The 21,909-nt window shown below is 44.0% G+C and overlaps 1 protein-coding gene, 4 non-coding genes and 1 pseudogene across 5 annotated transcripts; 1 reads left to right on the top strand and 5 right to left on the bottom strand.

Annotated features, from left to right (window-relative positions):
• Window positions 1-1,974: 1,974 nt before the first annotated feature.
• On the top strand, window positions 1,975-21,367 carry LOC128028874 (uncharacterized). The gene is made up of 10 exons (XM_052616193.1): window positions 1,975-2,054; window positions 2,158-2,848; window positions 2,935-3,395; window positions 3,497-3,824; window positions 18,355-19,108; window positions 19,206-19,415; window positions 19,507-19,805; window positions 19,989-20,248; window positions 20,425-20,670; window positions 20,773-21,367. The coding sequence occupies exons 2-10, from the start codon at window positions 2,705-2,707 to the stop codon at window positions 21,365-21,367; spliced, it is 3,297 nt and encodes a 1,098-aa protein (XP_052472153.1). The 5' UTR covers window positions 1,975-2,054; window positions 2,158-2,704.
• LOC128029907 (uncharacterized) lies at window positions 9,753-9,826 on the bottom strand (annotated as a pseudogene).
• LOC128029826 (U6 spliceosomal RNA) lies at window positions 10,561-10,667 on the bottom strand. Its single transcript, XR_008187672.1, has one exon. It is a non-coding gene; the product is annotated as a U6 spliceosomal RNA (small nuclear RNA).
• LOC128029711 (U6 spliceosomal RNA) lies at window positions 11,402-11,508 on the bottom strand. Its single transcript, XR_008187562.1, has one exon. It is a non-coding gene; the product is annotated as a U6 spliceosomal RNA (small nuclear RNA).
• On the bottom strand, window positions 12,243-12,349 carry LOC128029712 (U6 spliceosomal RNA). The gene has a single exon (XR_008187563.1). It is a non-coding gene; the product is annotated as a U6 spliceosomal RNA (small nuclear RNA).
• LOC128029713 (U6 spliceosomal RNA) lies at window positions 13,084-13,190 on the bottom strand. The gene has a single exon (XR_008187564.1). It is a non-coding gene; the product is annotated as a U6 spliceosomal RNA (small nuclear RNA).
• Window positions 21,368-21,909: the final 542 nt, after the last annotated feature.

A 21,909-nucleotide genomic window follows, 5' to 3' on the forward strand; every position in this document is an offset into this window, starting at 1 on the left:
TAATTAAGTTTGTTTCATTTTCGTGTGGTTCGTCTGTACTCTAGGTTACCTGTCAAGTGATGTAAACTCATTTACCTTTTTTTTTTTTTTTACCACAACATGATTTTACCCATAGACAGTAAAACTATCGTGTTTAAAATATCAATGCCGTAGTAAAGCGTGATAGTTTTGTGGTTATTGTGTTATTTAACGTGTTTTCAACAATGCTTAATTACATAGTTGGTATAGAACTGTAGATACTGTAGTAAAACCATCGTAATATTTCGCAGGGCTGTGGTCATCTCTTCGTGAGGTTTGATGTGCTTCGAACTATTGTTTTGAAATAATTGCATAATGTTGTCTGCATACTTAAAGAATAACTCATATATACTTAAAGCAGAACTGGGAGGTTTTATATATATATGCATGCTTTTTGTACAGTTATACTTTGCAAAAGTGAGGTAACAGCAGGGTGTTGGGGACAGACAGCAAATCTTTGCAGTTTTCTGTGTGACCTGTCCTGCCTTCGATCTTTTGCTCCTTTTTTGACTAGATAAGAAATCCAAAAAACCTATGTCTTCACTAAAATCTATCTATCTATCTATCTATCTATATATATATATATATACAAAAAAATAATAAATTATATATATATATATATATATATATATATATATATATATATATATATATATATATATATATATATATATATAAAGTATAAGTATATATAAAGTTAATTCTGATGTTGTTATGCATTTATACTTATATTTATACTCCAATTTTAAGTTCTAACAGATATTGTCGTGGCATAGTGAAATAGAACCCAAGCCCCTTTTTGCCAAATAATGAATTAAATACCTTATCCAACATATTCCTTATATATTTTGATGGTTTAATTAAACTTGTAGTGTCAATAAAAGCGAATATTGTGCAAATGTCCCCTTGGACATCACTTCTGGGCATTACTGTAAATCTGACAAGTGTATTTGTGTGTTTGAACAGCGCTGTGTCATTTGATTTTTTTTCTTTTGTGTCTTGTAGAAGATGGATTACAGTGTCCAGTTCCGCAGGGAGGACTCCGGTGTGCTCACCCTTAAACCCTCTCCTGAAGCAGCGGCTCTTGCTACTGCCTACAGGAAAAATCCGTCCCCGGGACGCTCGTGGCCTGCTTCGAGGGTGAAGGAGGAGGCCATCGCTCGTGTGGCGGCAGGGGGAGGTGACACATCAAGTCACCATCTTGTGCTGAGTGAAAGCGCCCTGCAGTTTGGCCAGTACCGGAGTAAAACCTTTAAATGGTTGCTTTCCAATGATGTTGGTTACGCAGCCATGGTTCTGGCCGTGCATCAGCGGGAGCGGGAGGGCGGCGACACCACCCAGTCTGCTGTCATGGGAAACAAGGACGCATTGCTGTGGTATGCAAGCTTGTTTCCTGACATGGTGGCTGCAATCAGCGAGCGCCGGGTCAGAGAGGGCACTGGCACACCAGCCCAAGAAGATCAGGTGGTTGTTGGGTTTGGCAAATATGCCACTTTGTCCTTTAAAGACATATATGAGGCGACAGACCGCGACAGAAAAGGGTATGGGTTCACATCTCTAACAGAGGATGCAGACAGTAGAGAATGTGTAGTGTTGGGGCTTCAGCTAATTCTGTGTCCCTGCATTTCAGTTTCATCAAGTGGGTGAGGAAGCAGACAGCCAGACCGGGAACAAAGATGGAAACTCTGCAGAAGTACATTCAGAGAAGAGACCCTGAGATGCTGTCAGAATCAGCACCTCCAGGCATGAATCTAACTTAATTTTGTTTTGTTTTTGTAGGGTATATATTTCAATTATTGCATTATCTTAGCAGTTATTGTAATTTTAATTTGTTTCATGTTTAATGACTTCTGCAGTATTTTTGCATACTGTAAAGTATGAAACAATCTGTATCGTGTTATGCACTATATAAATAAATGTGATTTAACACTGTTCATTCATCCTTATATTAACAGTGGCTGCCTCCAGCTCAGCTTCTGCAGAGGAACCATCTGATGAAGATCTGCTTGCTGCAGTGGCACATGTAGATGTTCTAGGTGAGAATTACCTTCTCTTTAATGGGATTACATTTGTAGTTTAATACAATAATACCACGTTTTTGTACATTACATAACCTGTTTTGTTATTATGTATTATCAGCCTTCAGTTGGACTGTTTTGGAAACAGTAAGGTAGGAGGTGTACTGCACCTTCCGGTCGCGCGGGCTAAAGTGGCTTTCTTTCTCCTTTTTCTGCTTTTAGTAAAGTTTTATGACATCTTTTTACACTTGCCTTTTTTTGCACATTACATAACCTGTTTTGTTATTATGTATTATCAGCCTTCAGATGGATGGTTTTGGAAACAGTAAGGTAGGAGGTGTCCTAGACCTTCTGGTCGTGCGGGCCAAAGTGGCTTTCTTTCTCCTTTTTCAGCTTTTAGTAAAATTTTACTATCCTTTTAACACTTTATGGCTTCCTTCCAACACCGCTCGATTTTTGCCCCCTGCTCACCTTTGAGCAATTGTCTTTTTATCAACGCACATTTATGTTTGTCATCATCTTTTTAGCATTTCATAGTTTTCAATCTTTAAATGGGTGGCTACAGCTGCAATCACTAATCTTAACATACTACTAATGTTAAATAGTAGCACTAACATCTAGCAGCAGTAGTAGTAATTGTATTAATCTTGTAATAGTAAATAACACTGATGGCGTCACTTCGATGTATCTCATTTACTTTTTTTCTTTTATGCCACGCAGCTGATGTGACTCGACCATCCAGTCAGCCAGAACCTCTGCGCTCTGCAACAAGAGCTGCTGTGCCAGAACAGCGTCCTCTGCCCACAGAAGAAGTAACTTAAATACTCAAGTAGTTAAATGGTAAAAAATCAGCAGCAGAAAAAAACCAACCTGATTTCTCTTTTTCTTCCGCTTTCAGCTGTTGCTGCCTGAAGGATGGAGACAGACCCTGCCCAAAGAGCAGCATTTGTGGGTCAGCAAGGCTCTTTTCACCAGAGACAAGTCTGGGAGGCTGGCGCTGACCAAAAACCTGCGTCTCTGGTGGCATCCTCCTGGGCCCCGTCCTCTGTATACACAGCCTCCTTCATCACCTGACAGCTTCTTTCATGCCAGGCTTTTCCTGTGGATCCCTTACCGCTTGTGGTCATACCGGCTGCTGTGCTCACAGCCCAACTGTCGCCGTCTTGGCTTCCCACTGACAGCGTGTGGGATGTACAAGACTGTCAGGAGGGTCTTGGATGTCAGTGGCTGGTACTTCATGGCTACAGAATATCTCGAATGCCGGTCCTGCAAAAAAAAGCTGGCAGGCTGGTCTCAGGATATTCTGAACCAGCTCGATCCTGTCCACAGGGAAATGTTTCCTGCGGTGTTGACCTACAGGTTGGCACACTGTTTTGTTTTAAGTTTTAACATGAGAAAATGTCTTTCATGCTCATCTGATATTGATCTGTTGTCTTTATTTATCTATTTTTATCATGCAGGCTGTCGTGTGATAAGGAGATTGTGAGGTGGATGCGGGGGCGCTCATTGGGGAACAGTGCAACTTCTGTGCACCGGAGCCTATGCGTCAGGCACAGAGAGCATTGGATTGCCCAGACAACCCATTTCCTCTCTGTGATTGGGAAATTCCCAGACCATGCCACAGACCCTAGCAGTCTCGCTAACCAGCTGCCTCAGATGGTACCTGTGCCTTGTCCGGGATGGCTGCTGTCAGTTTATGCCAAAGACGTACTGACACGGCTGCCGGAACTAAAGGCCAGGGTGACTTCTATCTATGGAACCATCCTAAAAATGGATTCCACTAAGAAGGTAAGGTAACATCACCATTAGTAGAGATAGGTGTAGGCTACATCACCCTTTTTTCTGTTACAAAATTAGACATTTTTCAATGTAAACTGACAGGTCTATCCACTTTAATTCTTTTCATCCCATTTCAGGTCACTAAGAAACTGGCTGGTGAGGCTGCTGGCACAGCGGCATGGGTCACAGATGTGGGAAATGAGTTTGGGCAGGTCCTCATGTGTGTCCTCACTGAGGCAGAGGGTGACGGTCTGCTTCCCATGTGCTCTGGACTTGTGGAGCGGTACCGTAGAGCTGGAGAAGCTCCTCCCCAAGTCCTATATGTGGACCGTGACTGCTGCTCTGCCACTGGGAAAGGAAAGGCGGCAGCAATGTTTGGTGAGTGGGACCAGCTGCTTGTCAGGCTGGATGTGTGGCACTTCATGCGGAGGTTTGCAGTAGGAGTGACCACAGACAGCCACCCGCTTTATGGCCCCTTCATGAAACGCCTCACCGCATGCATCTTTGAATGGGATGCTTCGGATGTGGAGAGGCTAAAGGAGGCCAAGCGGTTGACAGGCTGCCAGCCCACCCCTAAAGAACTGGCAAAGCATTGCCGCCGCCGCACTCGAGGGGCCCAGGAGACTGAGCAGCTCACTGAGAAGCTGCTTACAGACTTTGGTGGGGCTACAGACACCATGGGCATCAAGCTCCTTGACCAGGAGAGGATGCGGGAGATCTGGCGAACCCAGCAACGCCACATGCAGTGCATCCAGGACCCGCCAGGTGTACAGCTGTACAGGAAGACGGGACAGGTGACCAAGGATGGGGTCATTCTACCCGTGTACCGCTGTGCACGTGGCTCGACATCCCTGGAGTCGTTCCACCTGCACCTGAATCGCTTCGTGCCAGGTTTGCATTACTCAAAAATAGCGTCTGTTGTTCATTTGTGTGTTTGCACTCTAGATGTATTTTTTTTCATGGTGATTATTTCTGAATTTGTATTTAGGTACAAGTGCAAATGCGTTGCATTTCCAAATGTACCTGTTGGAAGGACTGGTGCAGTGGAACGAGGCACGTGGGGTCGCTGCAGTTGAAGGTGCCAGCAGGGAGGAGATCTGCTATGGTGGCCAGCTGCTGCAGTACTGTAATGCACTGAGCCAGCAGCTTCTGGGTCTGAAACTGGCTCAGGATTACACTAGCCCCGGCGAATACACAGGTATTGTTCACACAGACATTCTACTTTAGTTGTATTTCACCCATGTGTTATCAAAACATCAAAACATGTGATACACTCTGTATTTCTACAGGAGAGCTCCTTGGTGTGGAATATTTGTATTCCCAAACCAGGAGAGCTTTTGAGGAGGACTTAGGTGTAGATCCTGATATTCCAGATGGGATTCGGGATGAAGACCTGCAGGGTGATCTGGAGGGGGATGAGGGGTTTGAGGATCTATGCCTTGATGAGTCCACAGAATTTTTGGAACTCGAGGGCAATGACCTGCAGCCCCCTCAGGGACAGACAGTGGCCCTACAACCTCCTGATCAGCCCTCATCATCATCATCAGCAGCTGAGTCTTCCTCTCCTGCCTCGGGCACTCAGAGCCAGGTAAATGATTACACATAAACACACTGTGTACACCGAGATTTTATGTTGTGTATGATGTTGATATTTCATTTGGGGATTATTTTGTAATAATGAGTGGCTGACTGACTGAAAAAATCCTTTAATTTTGCTAAGTTTATTTGGCATTGATAACAGAGCAGTTTATTAATTTATTTTCATGTACAGATGGAAAGTGTGGGACCAGATGGCCAGGGTGGTTATGACCACGTCATCAGGCTGGCCGACAGTCTGGTTGACCTGCGCCTTCAGGGGTTTGTCACTCAGGGTAAGGTGGATGAGATTGTTGTGCTGTGGAACAACCTGTCAGATCATGACAGGGGCACTCTCATCTATCCCCCCCGCCACCGTGACAGAGTCCTGAAGGGTCGCTTCAAGGTCAGCCATTCGAAGACCAATGTGATCCCTGGGACTGAAAGTCTGAAGAGGTATTGGTTTCTATTTTTTTGTTTCTTTGTTTGTTATTATCATTCGATTCTCTTGAAAGTTCTTTGTATCTTGGATATAATCATAAACAGTCTCATGACCAATATTATCCTCTTGTTTGACCGCTATCTGTCAAATAGTCTGATTAACTGTACTTTCCTCCTTTTTCACTTTGCAGATGCTTCCTTGGTGAAGGTGGACCAGCTCAGTGGCCCAGCACAAGCCGTGTAGTGGAAGCCATCTGCCTGGCTCTCTGCCGAATCTATCCTGCCGGTCAGACCATCGCTGGAGTCCGGATAAATCGATGGGCTGCCATCCTTAGGGATTACAGGATGATCCGTGACATAGTCCTGGGCAGCCCCGGAATCATGGCTCAAACCAAATTAAAACTGTTTGAGCTAAACCAGCTCACTATCTCTCAGTGGTAGGTTCAGTAATTAATTGTTTATTAATGTTTCTGCATCTGTTTTCATATTCATAATTATTTTTACACGCATATACTTATTTTTATATTTTCTGTGTTTAGGCACAATACCCGAATAAAGAAGCAAGAGAGGGAGGTATTGCAGCAGGACATTGAGCCTTTTACTGCTCCTTTGGTTGCCCCTGAACAGCTCCCACCGGTACTGCCAAAACTACCGGAAGCAATCCAGCATGGTCACTCATCCTTTGAGTTTAAAATACCACAGGATGCTTCCGGACAGGCAGCACCGCGTTCTCGAGGCCAGCTTCCTCCAGGGGGTTTGACACCAGCACCTCAAGTCCCTCCTGCCACTTCTGCCCCTGTGTCTGTACCTGCTGCTGCTGCACATACATCTACCAGAGCTACCGCAGCACCTGCAATGCTCATACCTGTTGTGGGAGCAGATGAGCAGAGGGTGCCCAGGACCACAGCATGGCGGCGAAAGAAGCTGGTAGAGGCAGCCGCAGCAGCTGCAGCTCAAGGTTTGGCTGCTAGGAAGAGGAAGTTACCTCAGCAGTTCCTTTGCCAAAAGTGTTGGCAGCCCAAGACTAAAGAATTTGGCCACAGCCAGTTCAGGGGTGTCCACTTTTGTGCAAAGGTTTCTGGGAAGACTGTGGCACAGTGGATGGAGGAAGTCAAGAAAGGAGAGAAAAAATAATTGAAGAATCAGTTGAAGTTATTTTATTGTTAAGATTTTGTTTTGTTTTAGTTCATGTGTGTACATAAAAATAAACATGTTTTCCTTTTCTAATGTCTGTGTACATTTCTGCTTTATTAGATATTTGTCCAGAACTTATAGTATACCAAGAATGAGTGACTCAAAAAAAATATTTGAAAAATATTTAATGTATAATGTATTTTACAATACCACAGTAAACTACAAAAAAAAAAAACATTTAATAGAAGTCAAAGTAGTTTATATAAGCAATACTATACTTTTTTTTTTTTTAAATATGAACATAATACTATCTAAATATAACATTATACAATACTATTTAAATCAACAATTGGTTTAATATATTTTAAAATAATTCATTATACATTTAAATATATCATTTATGCATAAAGTATCAACAAAAATTATGAAATTGACATTAAAACTGATTTTTTTGTGTGATTTTTCTTTTTTGGTTAAGATTGATAGTATTTAAAATTTAGGATTAATAAGGATTAGTATGAAAGCATCTTTACAAAAACAATAAACTGCCTCATATATTGTAAAATATAAGTGTCCTGAATGCCATTGATACATATATAAATAATAAATTAGGTAATTGACCAGGAATAATTAAATGGAAACAAAAAAATTGTAAAACACATTGTAAATAAAAATTCTATGTATTAAATATATTAATATCAATAATATTAATAAAAAATATCAAAGTGTGTTTGATTACATTTCTGCTCAAGTAGACTTTGGAGTATCTCAAGTTAATAGCAGACCACAGCACTCAATTTAAATCAGCAGATATTTTCTATGCATACAACAGAAATTGTTAAACTGTATTCATGCAAAACCATGATAAAACCTTGATATTCAGCACAAACAATTAACCATACATTATACAATTAAAAATCTTTCTATGCTGGATTGTACATTTCAGGCTGTGCTTATGTTCTACGAAACTGAACAATTTAATACATGTTTATTAACTTAAAGCTTATTTTAATAAAAGCTCTGTAAAGTCTTTGCAAATGTGTACCGGTCAGAAACTTATAATCACTGTAATAAGAAGACACTCAAAAAACTTTTTGCATGTCCATTAAGAGAGGATCATTTTTATTGCACAAAGAAATTATTTTTTCAAAAAATACTTTTTAGCCTTTTTTTTGTAATGTAACTTTTTTTTTTTTTTTTTTTTTTATAAACAAAATCAGAACAAACTTAACATTGTGAAGAGCAAAAGGATATTTGCAGTGTGTGAACCATGCATTAAATAGCATGACTCTGAAGTGTGGTTTTCTTTTCCCCGTTCTCTGGAACAACTCACAGTACTTCAGTGTGCATGCCTGCAAAAATTAAATGAAGTTGGTCAACATTTGTGTGTGACTATTGTATTTACTATTAATTGGCATTGTACTTGATTTAGACCAAATATTAAGAGAGAAGAATGCAAGTAGATTAGATTACCTGTCTTACAGAGCCCCCTTACTTTGCAGACAGTTCCTTGGCTTGATGAGCCTGAAGCACAGCTACGGCCTCTTCAATCTACACAGTGCAGAAAAGCACAATGATCAAACAAAATCTGATCTTAGACTGATTGTTAAGTACATGTTTTTAGCAGGTGAACCTTGGAGTGCAGGGACTCTGGAGACTCGAGCATGTGCAGTAGTTCAGAGTTGTCGATCTCCAGCAACATGCCTGTGATCTTTCCAGCAAGAGTAGGATGCAAGACCTGGATAAGTGGATACAGTCGCTCGCCTGTATGGGATGCGAACAGTTTGGTAGTTTTCCTCATGTTATGATGTACATTGTGTGCTATATTCCAAGCTTTCTAAAGCCAGATAACTATCTGCTGCTTTACACTAAACAGACACTGTAAAGTGTCGGCACTACACCCTCTACTTAAGAGTATTGTTATTTTAGCAGGTTGTATAACATTATTCAAACTGGCCACAACTTTAACTTTTAAGTGACCATGTGTGCACATCCTTTACCCAGGAGTTGTTTCTGCTCTTTTAAGGGTGCAGACGCCAGCATGGAGGCAGTAAGGGGCTCCTGGCCTCCCACACGAACTACTGGCTCTGTATTCTGTACTACCTAAGGAAACAGTAAAAGAAAGACCATTATATTTCTCTATTTAAATGCTCCGAAGTGTCATCACATTGCCATGGTCTTAAACTATTTCATGAAATTGTTATTAGTTTTTGTGGCTTTTCTGTTGATAAAAGATTGATTAAACTAACATTTAGGATTAGGATTTAGGAGGCAATTTAAAAAACTGCCTCATAAATTGAACAATTTAATGCAAATTTTTTTTATATCTATCAATATTATAATATAAATAATATTTTAATATTTGAGATATATATATATATATATATATATATATATGTATATATATATATAAAATATTTATATATAATTTATATGTCAATAGTATATATAATATAACTATTATAACTATTTTACATATATTTATATATATATTATTTTTATATATGTTTTTACATTTTATATTTGGAAAATACATGACAGCGCTGATAGCACGTCATACCCCAGAAGCACATGGCTACTTATGCAAATCTCAGGCAGTTTACTAGACCCACCCCACTGAATTGTTCCACTATTGATGATTTCTTAAGTTTAAGCATGCATGAGCACCTTACCACCCAACAGGTGACCCTGTTAGAGTTTGGGGTCACTACCATGAAGTGCGAGGTCATGGAAGGCTCTCAGGGGCCCCTGGCAGCACAGGGTGGCCACAGAGAAGATCCATTGGGTTCCTTTTCGCAGGGGCCATGCTAATCTTCTCTGTATCGATCCAATTTTAGTATATGTGCCGCCGTGGCGAGCACGGAACAGTCGGCTCGCTCGAGGTATCTGTACCCCTCGGGTCCCTGCGAGCTCTCTCAGAGCTGGTAAGGGCCCAGTGAGCCATCTCACCCCCTCGCATACCGTGCCGCACGGAGCGCGTCGGTGCTGAGGCCGGACGCACACCCCTCCATTGATGCAACCGCTCACCGAGTTTGGGGGACAGGTGAACGTAGCGCGTCAGTTTCTAAACGTGTCCGATTACACCGTGATGTACAGGAGCATCTTCTGGACACGAGGAAGCAGGTGTGCACACTTGCCTTTGGTCCCTGGCGTACTGGAGCTGAAGGAGGCGTGGCCTCTACCTTTTTATAAGAAAGGAGAGTGGGCAGTAAAGAAGGGCTGGACAGCAAAGGCTCAGGGTGAAGGGAGTCTTACCGGATGCTCTTTGGATCTCCACAAGGTAGTGTACGGTCAGGGATTCTCTTCTTACATCCTAAACATGAGCGTGGAAGTTCTCCGGCTAGATTTCATGTTGTTAAATAAGCAGTTGACACGGTTCTCCTCTCCCTGCTCTCAAGTTCCGAGTCTGACGATGGCCACGTACTTCTCATGAGTTCATCACATGGTGTGACGGAGCGGGGCTGCAACTGAACATCTCTAAGACAGAGGAGATGGTGAGTGATTTTACGCCAAAACGCCTCCCACGCGGAGACTTCTATGCTTATTCACCGCCCGAGGGCTGATAGAGTAGAGGGGCACGGATATCGCAATCAAATAAAAGATGGAGCGCTTCACGGATTTGCGTGTCATCCTTTCGCAGGGGCCATGCTAATCTTCTCTGTATCGATCCAATTTTAGTATATGTGCCGCCGCGGCGAGCACGGAACAGCTGGCTCGCTCGAGGTATCTGTAGCCCTCGGGTCCCTGCGAGCTCTCTCAGAGCTGGTAAGGGCCCAGTGAGCCATCTCACCCCCTCGCATACCGTGCCGCACGGAGCGCGTCGGTGCTGAGACCGGACGCACACCCCTCCATTGATGCAACCGCTCACCGAGTTTGGGGGACAGGTGAACGTAGCGCGTCAGTTTCTAAACGTGTCCGATTACACCGTGATGTACAGGAGCATCTTCTGGACACGAGGAAGCAGGTGTGCACACTTGCCTTTGGTCCCTGGCGTACTGGAGCTGAAGGAGGCGTGGCCTCTACCTTTTTATAAGAAAGGAGAGTGGGCAGTAAAGAAGGGCTGGACAGCAAAGGCTCAGGGTGAAGGGAGTCTTACCGGATGCTCTTTGGATCTCCACAAGGTAGTGTACGGTCAGGGATTCTCTTCTTACATCCTAAACATGAGCGTGGAAGTTCTCCGGCTAGATTTCATGTTGTTAAATAAGCAGTTGACACGGTTCTCCTCTCCCTGCTCTCAAGTTCCGAGTCTGACGATGGCCACGTACTTCTCATGAGTTCATCACATGGTGTGACGGAGCGGGGCTGCAACTGAACATCTCTAAGACAGAGGAGATGGTGAGTGATTTTACGTCAAAACGCCTCCCACGCGGAGACTTCTATGTTTATTCACCGCCCGAGGGCTGATAGAGTAGAGGGGCACGGATATCGCAATCAAATAAAAGATGGAGCGCTTCACGGATTTGCGTGTCATCCTTTCGCAGGGGCCATGCTAATCTTCTCTGTATCGATCCAATTTTAGTATATGTGCCGCCGTGGCGAGCACGGAACAGCTGGCTCGCTCGAGGTATCTGTACCCCTCGGGTCCCTGCGAGCTCTCTCAGAGCTGGTAAGGGCCCAGTGAGCCATCTCACCCCCTCGCATACCGTGCCGCACGGAGCGCGTCGGTGCTGAGGCCGGACGCACACCCCTCCATTGATGCAACCGCTCACCGAGTTTGGGGGACAGGTGAACGTAGGGCGTCAGTTTCTAAACGTGTCCGATTACACCGTGATGTACAGGAGCATCTTCTGGACACGAGGAAGCAGGTGTACACACTTGCCTTTGGTCCCTGGCGTACTGGAGCTGAAGGAGGCGTGGCCTCTACCTTTTTATAAGAAAGGAGAGTGGGCAGTAAAGAAGGGCTGGACAGCAAAGGCTCAGGGTGAAGGGAGTCTTACCGGATGCTCTTTGGATCTCCACAAGGTAGTGTACGGTCAGGGATTCTCTTCTTACATCCTAAACATGAGCGTGGAAGTTCTCCGGCTAGATTTCATGTTGTTAAATAAGCAGTTGACACGGTTCTCCTCTCCCTGCTCTCAAGTTCCGAGTCTGACGATGGCCACGTACTTCTCATGAGTTCATCACATGGTGTGACGGAGCGGGGCTGCAACTGAACATCTCTAAGACAGAGGAGATGGTGAGTGATTTTACGTCAAAACGCCTCCCACGCGGAGACTTCTATGTTTATTCACCGCCCGAGGGCTGATAGAGTAGAGGGGCACGGATATCGCAATCAAATAAAAGATGGAGCGCTTCACGGATTTGCGTGTCATCCTTTCGCAGGGGCCATGCTAATCTTCTCTGTATCGATCCAATTTTAGTATATGTGCCGCCGTGGCGAGCACGGAACAGCTGGCTCGCTCGAGGTATCTGTACCCCTCGGGTCCCTGCGTGCTCTCTCAGAGCTGGTAAGGGCCCAGTGAGCCATCTCACCCCCTCGCATACCGTGCCGCACGGAGCGCGTCGGTGCTGAGGCCGGACGCACACCCCTCCATTGATGCAACCGCTCACCGAGTTTGGGGGACAGGTGAACGTAGCGCGTCAGTTTCTAAACGTGTCCGATTACACCGTGATGTACAGGAGCATCTTCTGGACACGAGGAAGCAGGTGTGCACACTTGCCTTTGGTCCCTGGCGTACTGGAGCTGAAGGAGGCGTGGCCTCTACCTTTTTATAAGAAAGGAGAGTGGGCAGTAAAGAAGGGCTGGACAGCAAAGGCTCAGGGTGAAGGGAGTCTTACCGGATGCTCTTTGGATCTCCACAAGGTAGTGTACGGTCAGGGATTCTCTTCTTACATCCTAAACATGAGCGTGGAAGTTCTCCGGCTAGATTTCATGTTGTTAAATAAGCAGTTGACACGGTTCTCCTCTCCCTGCTCTCAAGTTCCGAGTCTGACGATGGCCACGTACTTCTCATGAGTTCATCACATGGTGTGACGGAGCGGGGCTGCAACTGAACATCTCTAAGACAGAGGAGATGGTGAGTGATTTTACGTCAAAACGCCTCCCACGCGGAGACTTCTATGTTTATTCACCGCCCGAGGGCTGATAGAGTAGAGGGGCACGGATATCGCAATCAAATAAAAGATGGAGCGCTTCACGGATTTGCGTGTCATCCTTTCGCAGGGGCCATGCTAATCTTCTCTGTATCGATCCAATTTTAGTATATGTGCCGCCGTGGCGAGCACGGAACAGCTGGCTCGCTCGAGGTATCTGTACCCCTCGGGTCCCTGCGAGCTCTCTCAGAGCTGGTAAGGGCCCAGTGAGCCATCTCACCCCCTCGCATACCGTGCCGCACGGAGCGCGTCGGTGCTGAGGCCGGACGCACACCCCTCCATTGATGCAACCGCTCACCGAGTTTGGGGGACAGGTGAACGTAGCGCGTCAGTTTCTAAACGTGTCCGATTACACCGTGATGTACAGGAGCATCTTCTGGACACGAGGAAGCAGGTGTGCACACTTGCCTTTGGTCCCTGGCGTACTGGAGCTGAAGGAGGCGTGGCCTCTACCTTTTTATAAGAAAGGAGAGTGGGCAGTAAAGAAGGGCTGGACAGCAAAGGCTCAGGGTGAAGGGAGTCTTACCGGATGCTCTTTGGATCTCCACAAGGTAGTGTACGGTCAGGGATTCTCTTCTTACATCCTAAACATGAGCGTGGAAGTTCTCCGGCTAGATTTCATGTTGTTAAATAAGCAGTTGACACGGTTCTCCTCTCCCTGCTCTCAAGTTCCGAGTCTGACGATGGCCACGTACTTCTCATGAGTTCATCACATGGTGTGACGGAGCGGGGCTGCAACTGAACATCTCTAAGACAGAGGAGATGGTGAGTGATTTTACGCCAAAACGCCTCCCACGCGGAGACTTCTATGTTTATTAACCGCCCGAGGGCTGATAGAGTAGAGGGGCACGGATATCGCAATCAAATAAAAGATGGAGCGCTTCACGGATTTGCGTGTCATCCTTGCGCTCCGTGCGAGCCGATCTTCGGTTTCACTTCTGTCCCACTGTTCCACTTTTCCTGCATCCTGATTGGCGCGTCGTCTTGCTCGCCATTGGTCGGAGCCCTGTTCCACTTTCGAGCTTCCCGATATGGTCATGGCGAGTAGCCTGCCGTTGGTCCTTCGCGAACGTTCCACTATTTTCCAGAAGCCCGATTGGCTTGTGGGCGGGACCACCCTTGCATTGGATGCGCGTGCGACGTCAGTACCATTCAGTGCTTTTTATGAATGCGATCGATCAGTGATTCAAAATTATTGTCTACACTTCGAAACATTCGTTCATTTAAATTTGAAAAGGTAAGAGGTAATTAAGTTTGTTTCATTTTCGTGTGGTTCGTCTGTACTCTAGGTTACCTGTCAAGTGATGTAAACTCATTTACTTTTTTTTTTTTTTTACCACAACATGACTTTACCCATAGACAGTAAAACTATCGTGTTTAAAATATCAATGCCGTAGTAAAGCGTGATAGTTTTGTGGTTATTGTGTTATTTAACGTGTTTTCAACAGTGCTTAATTACATAGTTGGTATAGAACTGTAGATACTGTAGTAAAACCATCGTAATATTTCGCAGGGCTGTGGTCATCTCTTCGTGAGGTTTGATGTGCTTCGAATTATTGTTTTGAAATAACTGCATAATGTTGTCTGCATACTTAAAGAATAACTCATATATACTTAAAGCAGAACTGGGAGGTTTTATATATATATATGCATGCTTTTTGTACAGTTATACTTTGCAAAAGTGAGGTAACAGCAGGGTGTTGGGGACAGACAGCAAATCTTTGCAGTTGTCTGTGTGACCTGTCCTGCCTTCGATCTTTTGCTCCTTTTTTGACTAGATAAGAAATCCAAAAAACCAATGTCTTCACTAAAATCTATCTATCTATCTATCTATCTATCTATCTATCTATCTATATATATATATATATATATATATATATATATATATATATATATATATATATATATATATATATATATATATACAAAAAAATAATAAATTATATATATATATATATATATATATATATATGTATATATATATATATATATATATATATATATATATATATATATATATATATATATATATATATATAAAGTATAAGTATATATAAAGTTAATTCTGATGTTGTTATGCATTTATACTTATATTTATACTCCAATTTTAAGTTCTAACAGATATTGTCGTGGCATAGTGAAATAGAACCCAAGCCCCTTTTTGCCAAATAATGAATTAAATACCTTAACCAACATATTCCTTATATATTTTGATGGTTTAATTAAACTTGTAGTGTCAATAAAAGCGAATATTGTGCAAATGTCCCCTTGGACATCACTTCTGGGCATTACTGTAAATCTGACAAGTGTATTTGTGTGTTTGAACAGCGCTGTGTCATTTGATTTTTTTTCTTTTGTGTCTTGTAGAAGATGGATTACAGTGTCCAGTTCCGCAGGGAGGACTCCGGTGTGCTCACCCTTAAACCCTCTCCTGAAGCAGCGGCTCTTGCTACTGCCTACAGGAAAAATCCGTCCCCGGGACGCTCGTGGCCTGCTTCGAGGGTGAAGGAGGAGGCCATCGCTCGTGTGGCGGCAGGGGGAGGTGACACATCAAGTCACCATCTTGTGCTGAGTGAAAGCGCCCTGCAGTTTGGCCAGTACCGGAGTAAAACCTTTAAATGGTTGCTTTCCAATGATGTTGGTTACGCAGCCATGGTTCTGGCCGTGCATCAGCGGGAGCGTGAGGGCGGCGACACCACCCAGTCTGCTGTCATGGGAAACAAGGAAGCATTGCTGTGGTATGCAAGCTTGTTTCCTGACATGGTGGCTGCAATCAGCGAGCGCCGGGTCAGAGAGGGCACTGGCACACCAGCCCAAGAAGATCAGGTGGTTGTTGGGTTTGGCAAATATGCCACTTTGTCCTTTAAAGACATATATGAGGCGACAGACCGCGACAGAAAAGGGTATGGGTTCACATCTCTAACAGAGGATGCAGACAGTAGAGAATGTGTAGTGTTGGGGCTTCAGCTAATTCTGTGTCCCTCCATTTCAGTTTCATCAAGTGGGTGAGGAAGCAGACAGCCAGACCGGGAACAAAGATGGAAACTCTGCAGAAGTACATTCAGAGAAGAGACGCTGAGATCCTCTCAGAATCAGCACCTCCAGGCATGAATCTAACTTAATTTTGTTTTGTTTTTGTAGGGTATATATTTCAATTATTGCATTATCTTAGCAGTTATTGTAATTTTAATTTGTTTCATGTTTAATGACTTCTGCAGTATTTTTGCATACTGTAAAGTATGAAACAATCTGTATCGTGTTATGCACTATATAAATAAATGTGATTTAACACTGTTCATTCATCCTTATATTAACAGTGGCTGCCTCCAGCTCAGCTTCTGCAGAGGAACCATCTGATGAAGATCTGCTTGCTGCAGTGGCACATGTAGATGTTCTAGGTGAGAATTACCTTCTCTTTAATGGGATTACATTTGTAGTTTAATACAATAATACCACGTTTTTGTACATTACATAACCTGTTTTGTTATTATGTATTATCAGCCTTCAGTTGGACTGTTTTGGAAACAGTAAGGTAGGAGGTGTACTGCACCTTCCGGTCGCGCGGGCTAAAGTGGCTTTCTTTCTCCTTTTTCTGCTTTTAGTAAAGTTTTATGACATCTTTTTACACTTGCCTTTTTTTGCACATTACATAACCTGTTTTGTTATTATGTATTATCAGCCTTCAGATGGATGGTTTTGGAAACAGTAAGGTAGGAGGTGTCCTAGACCTTCTGGTCGTGCGGGCCAAAGTGGCTTTCTTTCTCCTTTTTCAGCTTTTAGTAAAATTTTACTATCCTTTTAACACTTTATGGCTTCCTTCCAACACCGCTCGATTTTTGCCCCCTGCTCACCTTTGAGCAATTGTCTTTTTATCAACGCACATTTATGTTTGTCATCATCTTTTTAGCATTTCATAGTTTTCAATCTTTAAATGGGTGGCTACAGCTGCAATCACTAATCTTAACATACTACTAATGTTAAATAGTAGCACTAACATCTAGCAGCAGTAGTAGTAATTGTATTAATCTTGTAATAGTAAATAACACTGATGGCGTCACTTCGATGTATCTCATTTACTTTTTTTCTTTTATGCCACGCAGCTGATGTGACTCGACCATCCAGTCAGCCAGAACCTCTGCGCTCTGCAACAAGAGCTGCTGTGCCAGAACAGCGTCCTCTGCCCACAGAAGAAGTAACTTAAATACTCAAGTAGTTAAATGGTAAAAAATCAGCAGCAGAAAAAAACCAACCTGATTTCTCTTTTTCTTCCGCTTTCAGCTGTTGCTGCCTGAAGGATGGAGACAGACCCTGCCCAAAGAGCAGCATTTGTGGGTCAGCAAGGCTCTTTTCACCAGAGACAAGTCTGGGAGGCTGGCGCTGACCAAAAACCTGCGTCTCTGGTGGCATCCTCCTGGGCCCCGTCCTCTGTATACACAGCCTCCTTCATCACCTGACAGCTTCTTTCATGCCAGGCTTTTCCTGTGGATCCCTTACCGCTTGTGGTCATACCGGCTGCTGTGCTCACAGCCCAACTGTCGCCGTCTTGGCTTCCCACTGACAGCGTGTGGGATGTACAAGACTGTCAGGAGGGTCTTGGATGTCAGTGGCTGGTACTTCATGGCTACAGAATATCTCGAATGCCGGTCCTGCAAAAAAAAGCTGGCAGGCTGGTCTCAGGATATTCTGAACCAGCTCGATCCTGTCCACAGGGAAATGTTTCCTGCGGTGTTGACCTACAGGTTGGCACACTGTTTTGTTTTAAGTTTTAACATGAGAAAATGTCTTTCATGCTCATCTGATATTGATCTGTTGTCTTTATTTATCTATTTTTATCATGCAGGCTGTCGTGTGATAAGGAGATTGTGAGGTGGATGCGGGGGCGCTCATTGGGGAACAGTGCAACTTCTGTGCACCGGAGCCTATGCGTCAGGCACAGAGAGCATTGGATTGCCCAGACAACCCATTTCCTCTCTGTGATTGGGAAATTCCCAGACCATGCCACAGACCCTAGCAGTCTCGCTAACCAGCTGCCTCAGATGGTACCTGTGCCTTGTCCGGGATGGCTGCTGTCAGTTTATGCCAAAGACGTACTGACACGGCTGCCGGAACTAAAGGCCAGGGTGACTTCTATCTATGGAACCATCCTAAAAATGGATTCCACTAAGAAGGTAAGGTAACATCACCATTAGTAGAGATAGGTGTAGGCTACATCACCCTTTTTTCTGTTACAAAATTAGACATTTTTCAATGTAAACTGACAGGTCTATCCACTTTAATTCTTTTCATCCCATTTCAGGTCACTAAGAAACTGGCTGGTGAGGCTGCTGGCACAGCGGCATGGGTCACAGATGTGGGAAATGAGTTTGGGCAGGTCCTCATGTGTGTCCTCACTGAGGCAGAGGGTGACGGTCTGCTTCCCATGTGCTCTGGACTTGTGGAGCGGTACCGTAGAGCTGGAGAAGCTCCTCCCCAAGTCCTATATGTGGACCGTGACTGCTGCTCTGCCACTGGGAAAGGAAAGGCGGCAGCAATGTTTGGTGAGTGGGACCAGCTGCTTGTCAGGCTGGACGTGTGGCACTTCATGCGGAGGTTTGCAGTAGGAGTGACCACAGACAGCCACCCGCTTTATGGCCCCTTCATGAAACGCCTCACCGCATGCATCTTTGAATGGGATGCTTCGGATGTGGAGAGGCTAAAGGAGGCCAAGCGGTTGACAGGCTGCCAGCCCACCCCTAAAGAACTGGCAAAGCATTGCCGCCGCCGCACTCGAGGGGCCCAGGAGACTGAGCAGCTCACTGAGAAGCTGCTTACAGACTTTGGTGGGGCTACAGACACCATGGGCATCAAGCTCCTTGACCAGGAGAGGATGCGGGAGATCTGGCGAACCCAGCAACGCCACATGCAGTGCATCCAGGACCCGCCAGGTGTACAGCTGTACAGGAAGACGGGACAGGTGACCAAGGATGGGGTCATTCTACCCGTGTACCGCTGTGCACGTGGCTCGACATCCCTGGAGTCGTTCCACCTGCACCTGAATCGCTTCGTGCCAGGTTTGCATTACTCAAAAATAGCGTCTGTTGTTCATTTGTGTGTTTGCACTCTAGATGTATTTTTTTTCATGGTGATTATTTCTGAATTTGTATTTAGGTACAAGTGCAAATGCGTTGCATTTCCAAATGTACCTGTTGGAAGGACTGGTGCAGTGGAACGAGGCACGTGGGGTCGCTGCAGTTGAAGGTGCCAGCAGGGAGGAGATCTGCTATGGTGGCCAGCTGCTGCAGTACTGTAATGCACTGAGCCAGCAGCTTCTGGGTCTGAAACTGGCTCAGGATTACACTAGCCCCGGCGAATACACAGGTATTGTTCACACAGACATTCTACTTTAGTTGTATTTCACCCATGTGTTATCAAAACATCAAAACATGTGATACACTCTGTATTTCTACAGGAGAGCTCCTTGGTGTGGAATATTTGTATTCCCAAACCAGGAGAGCTTTTGAGGAGGACTTAGGTGTAGATCCTGATATTCCAGATGGGATTCGGGATGAAGACCTGCAGGGTGATCTGGAGGGGGATGAGGGGTTTGAGGATCTATGCCTTGATGAGTCCACAGAATTTTTGGAACTCGAGGGCAATGACCTGCAGCCCCCTCAGGGACAGACAGTGGCCCTACAACCTCCTGATCAGCCCTCATCATCATCATCAGCAGCTGAGTCTTCCTCTCCTGCCTCGGGCACTCAGAGCCAGGTAAATGATTACACATAAACACACTGTGTACACCGAGATTTTATGTTGTGTATGATGTTGATATTTCATTTGGGGATTATTTTGTAATAATGAGTGGCTGACTGACTGAAAAAATCCTTTAATTTTGCTAAGTTTATTTGGCATTGATAACAGAGCAGTTTATTAATTTATTTTCATGTACAGATGGAAAGTGTGGGACCAGATGGCCAGGGTGGTTATGACCACGTCATCAGGCTGGCCGACAGTCTGGTTGACCTGCGCCTTCAGGGGTTTGTCACTCAGGGTAAGGTGGATGAGATTGTTGTGCTGTGGAACAACCTGTCAGATCATGACAGGGGCACTCTCATCTATCCCCCCCGCCACCGTGACAGAGTCCTGAAGGGTCGCTTCAAGGTCAGCCATTCGAAGACCAATGTGATCCCTGGGACTGAAAGTCTGAAGAGGTATTGGTTTCTATTTTTTTGTTTCTTTGTTTGTTATTATCATTCGATTCTCTTGAAAGTTCTTTGTATCTTGGATATAATCATAAACAGTCTCATGACCAATATTATCCTCTTGTTTGACCGCTATCTGTCAAATAGTCTGATTAACTGTACTTTCCTCCTTTTTCACTTTGCAGATGCTTCCTTGGTGAAGGTGGACCAGCTCAGTGGCCCAGCACAAGCCGTGTAGTGGAAGCCATCTGCCTGGCTCTCTGCCGAATCTATCCTGCCGGTCAGACCATCGCTGGAGTCCGGATAAATCGATGGGCTGCCATCCTTAGGGATTACAGGATGATCCGTGACATAGTCCTGGGCAGCCCCGGAATCATGGCTCAAACCAAATTAAAACTGTTTGAGCTAAACCAGCTCACTATCTCTCAGTGGTAGGTTCAGTAATTAATTGTTTATTAATGTTTCTGCATCTGTTTTCATATTCATAATTATTTTTACACGCATATACTTATTTTTATATTTTCTGTGTTTAGGCACAATACCCGAATAAAGAAGCAAGAGAGGGAGGTATTGCAGCAGGACATTGAGCCTTTTACTGCTCCTTTGGTTGCCCCTGAACAGCTCCCACCGGTACTGCCAAAACTACCGGAAGCAATCCAGCATGGTCACTCATCCTTTGAGTTTAAAATACCACAGGATGCTTCCGGACAGGCAGCACCGCGTTCTCGAGGCCAGCTTCCTCCAGGGGGTTTGACACCAGCACCTCAAGTCCCTCCTGCCACTTCTGCCCCTGTGTCTGTACCTGCTGCTGCTGCACATACATCTACCAGAGCTACCGCAGCACCTGCAATGCTCATACCTGTTGTGGGAGCAGATGAGCAGAGGGTGCCCAGGACCACAGCATGGCGGCGAAAGAAGCTGGTAGAGGCAGCCGCAGCAGCTGCAGCTCAAGGTTTGGCTGCTAGGAAGAGGAAGTTACCTCAGCAGTTCCTTTGCCAAAAGTGTTGGCAGCCCAAGACTAAAGAATTTGGCCACAGCCAGTTCAGGGGTGTCCACTTTTGTGCAAAGGTTTCTGGGAAGACTGTGGCACAGTGGATGGAGGAAGTCAAGAAAGGAGAGAAAAAATAATTGAAGAATCAGTTGAAGTTATTTTATTGTTAAGATTTTGTTTTGTTTTAGTTCATGTGTGTACATAAAAATAAACATGTTTTCCTTTTTCTAATGTCTGTGTACATTTCTGCTTTATTAGATATTTGTCCAGAACTTATAGTATACCAAGAATGAGTGACTCAAAAAAAATATTTGAAAAATATTTAATGTATAATGTATTTTACAATACCACAGTAAACTACAAAAAAAAAAAAAAAACATTTAATAGAAGTCAAAGTAGTTTATATAAGCAATACTATACTTTTTTTTTTTTTAAATATGAACATAATACTATCTAAATATAACATTATACAATACTATTTAAATCAACAATTGGTTTAATATATTTTAAAATAATTCATTATACATTTAAATATATCATTTATGCATAAAGTATCAACAAAAATTATGAAATTGACATTAAAACTGATTTTTTTTGTGTGATTTTTCTTTTTTTGTTAAGATTGATAGTATTTAAAATTTAGGATTAATAAGGATTAGTATGAACGCATCTTTACAAA

The sequence above is a fragment of the Carassius gibelio genome, chromosome A15, assembly GCF_023724105.1.
Source record: "Carassius gibelio isolate Cgi1373 ecotype wild population from Czech Republic chromosome A15, carGib1.2-hapl.c, whole genome shotgun sequence".
NCBI classification, from domain to species: Eukaryota; Metazoa; Chordata; class Actinopteri; order Cypriniformes; family Cyprinidae; genus Carassius; species Carassius gibelio.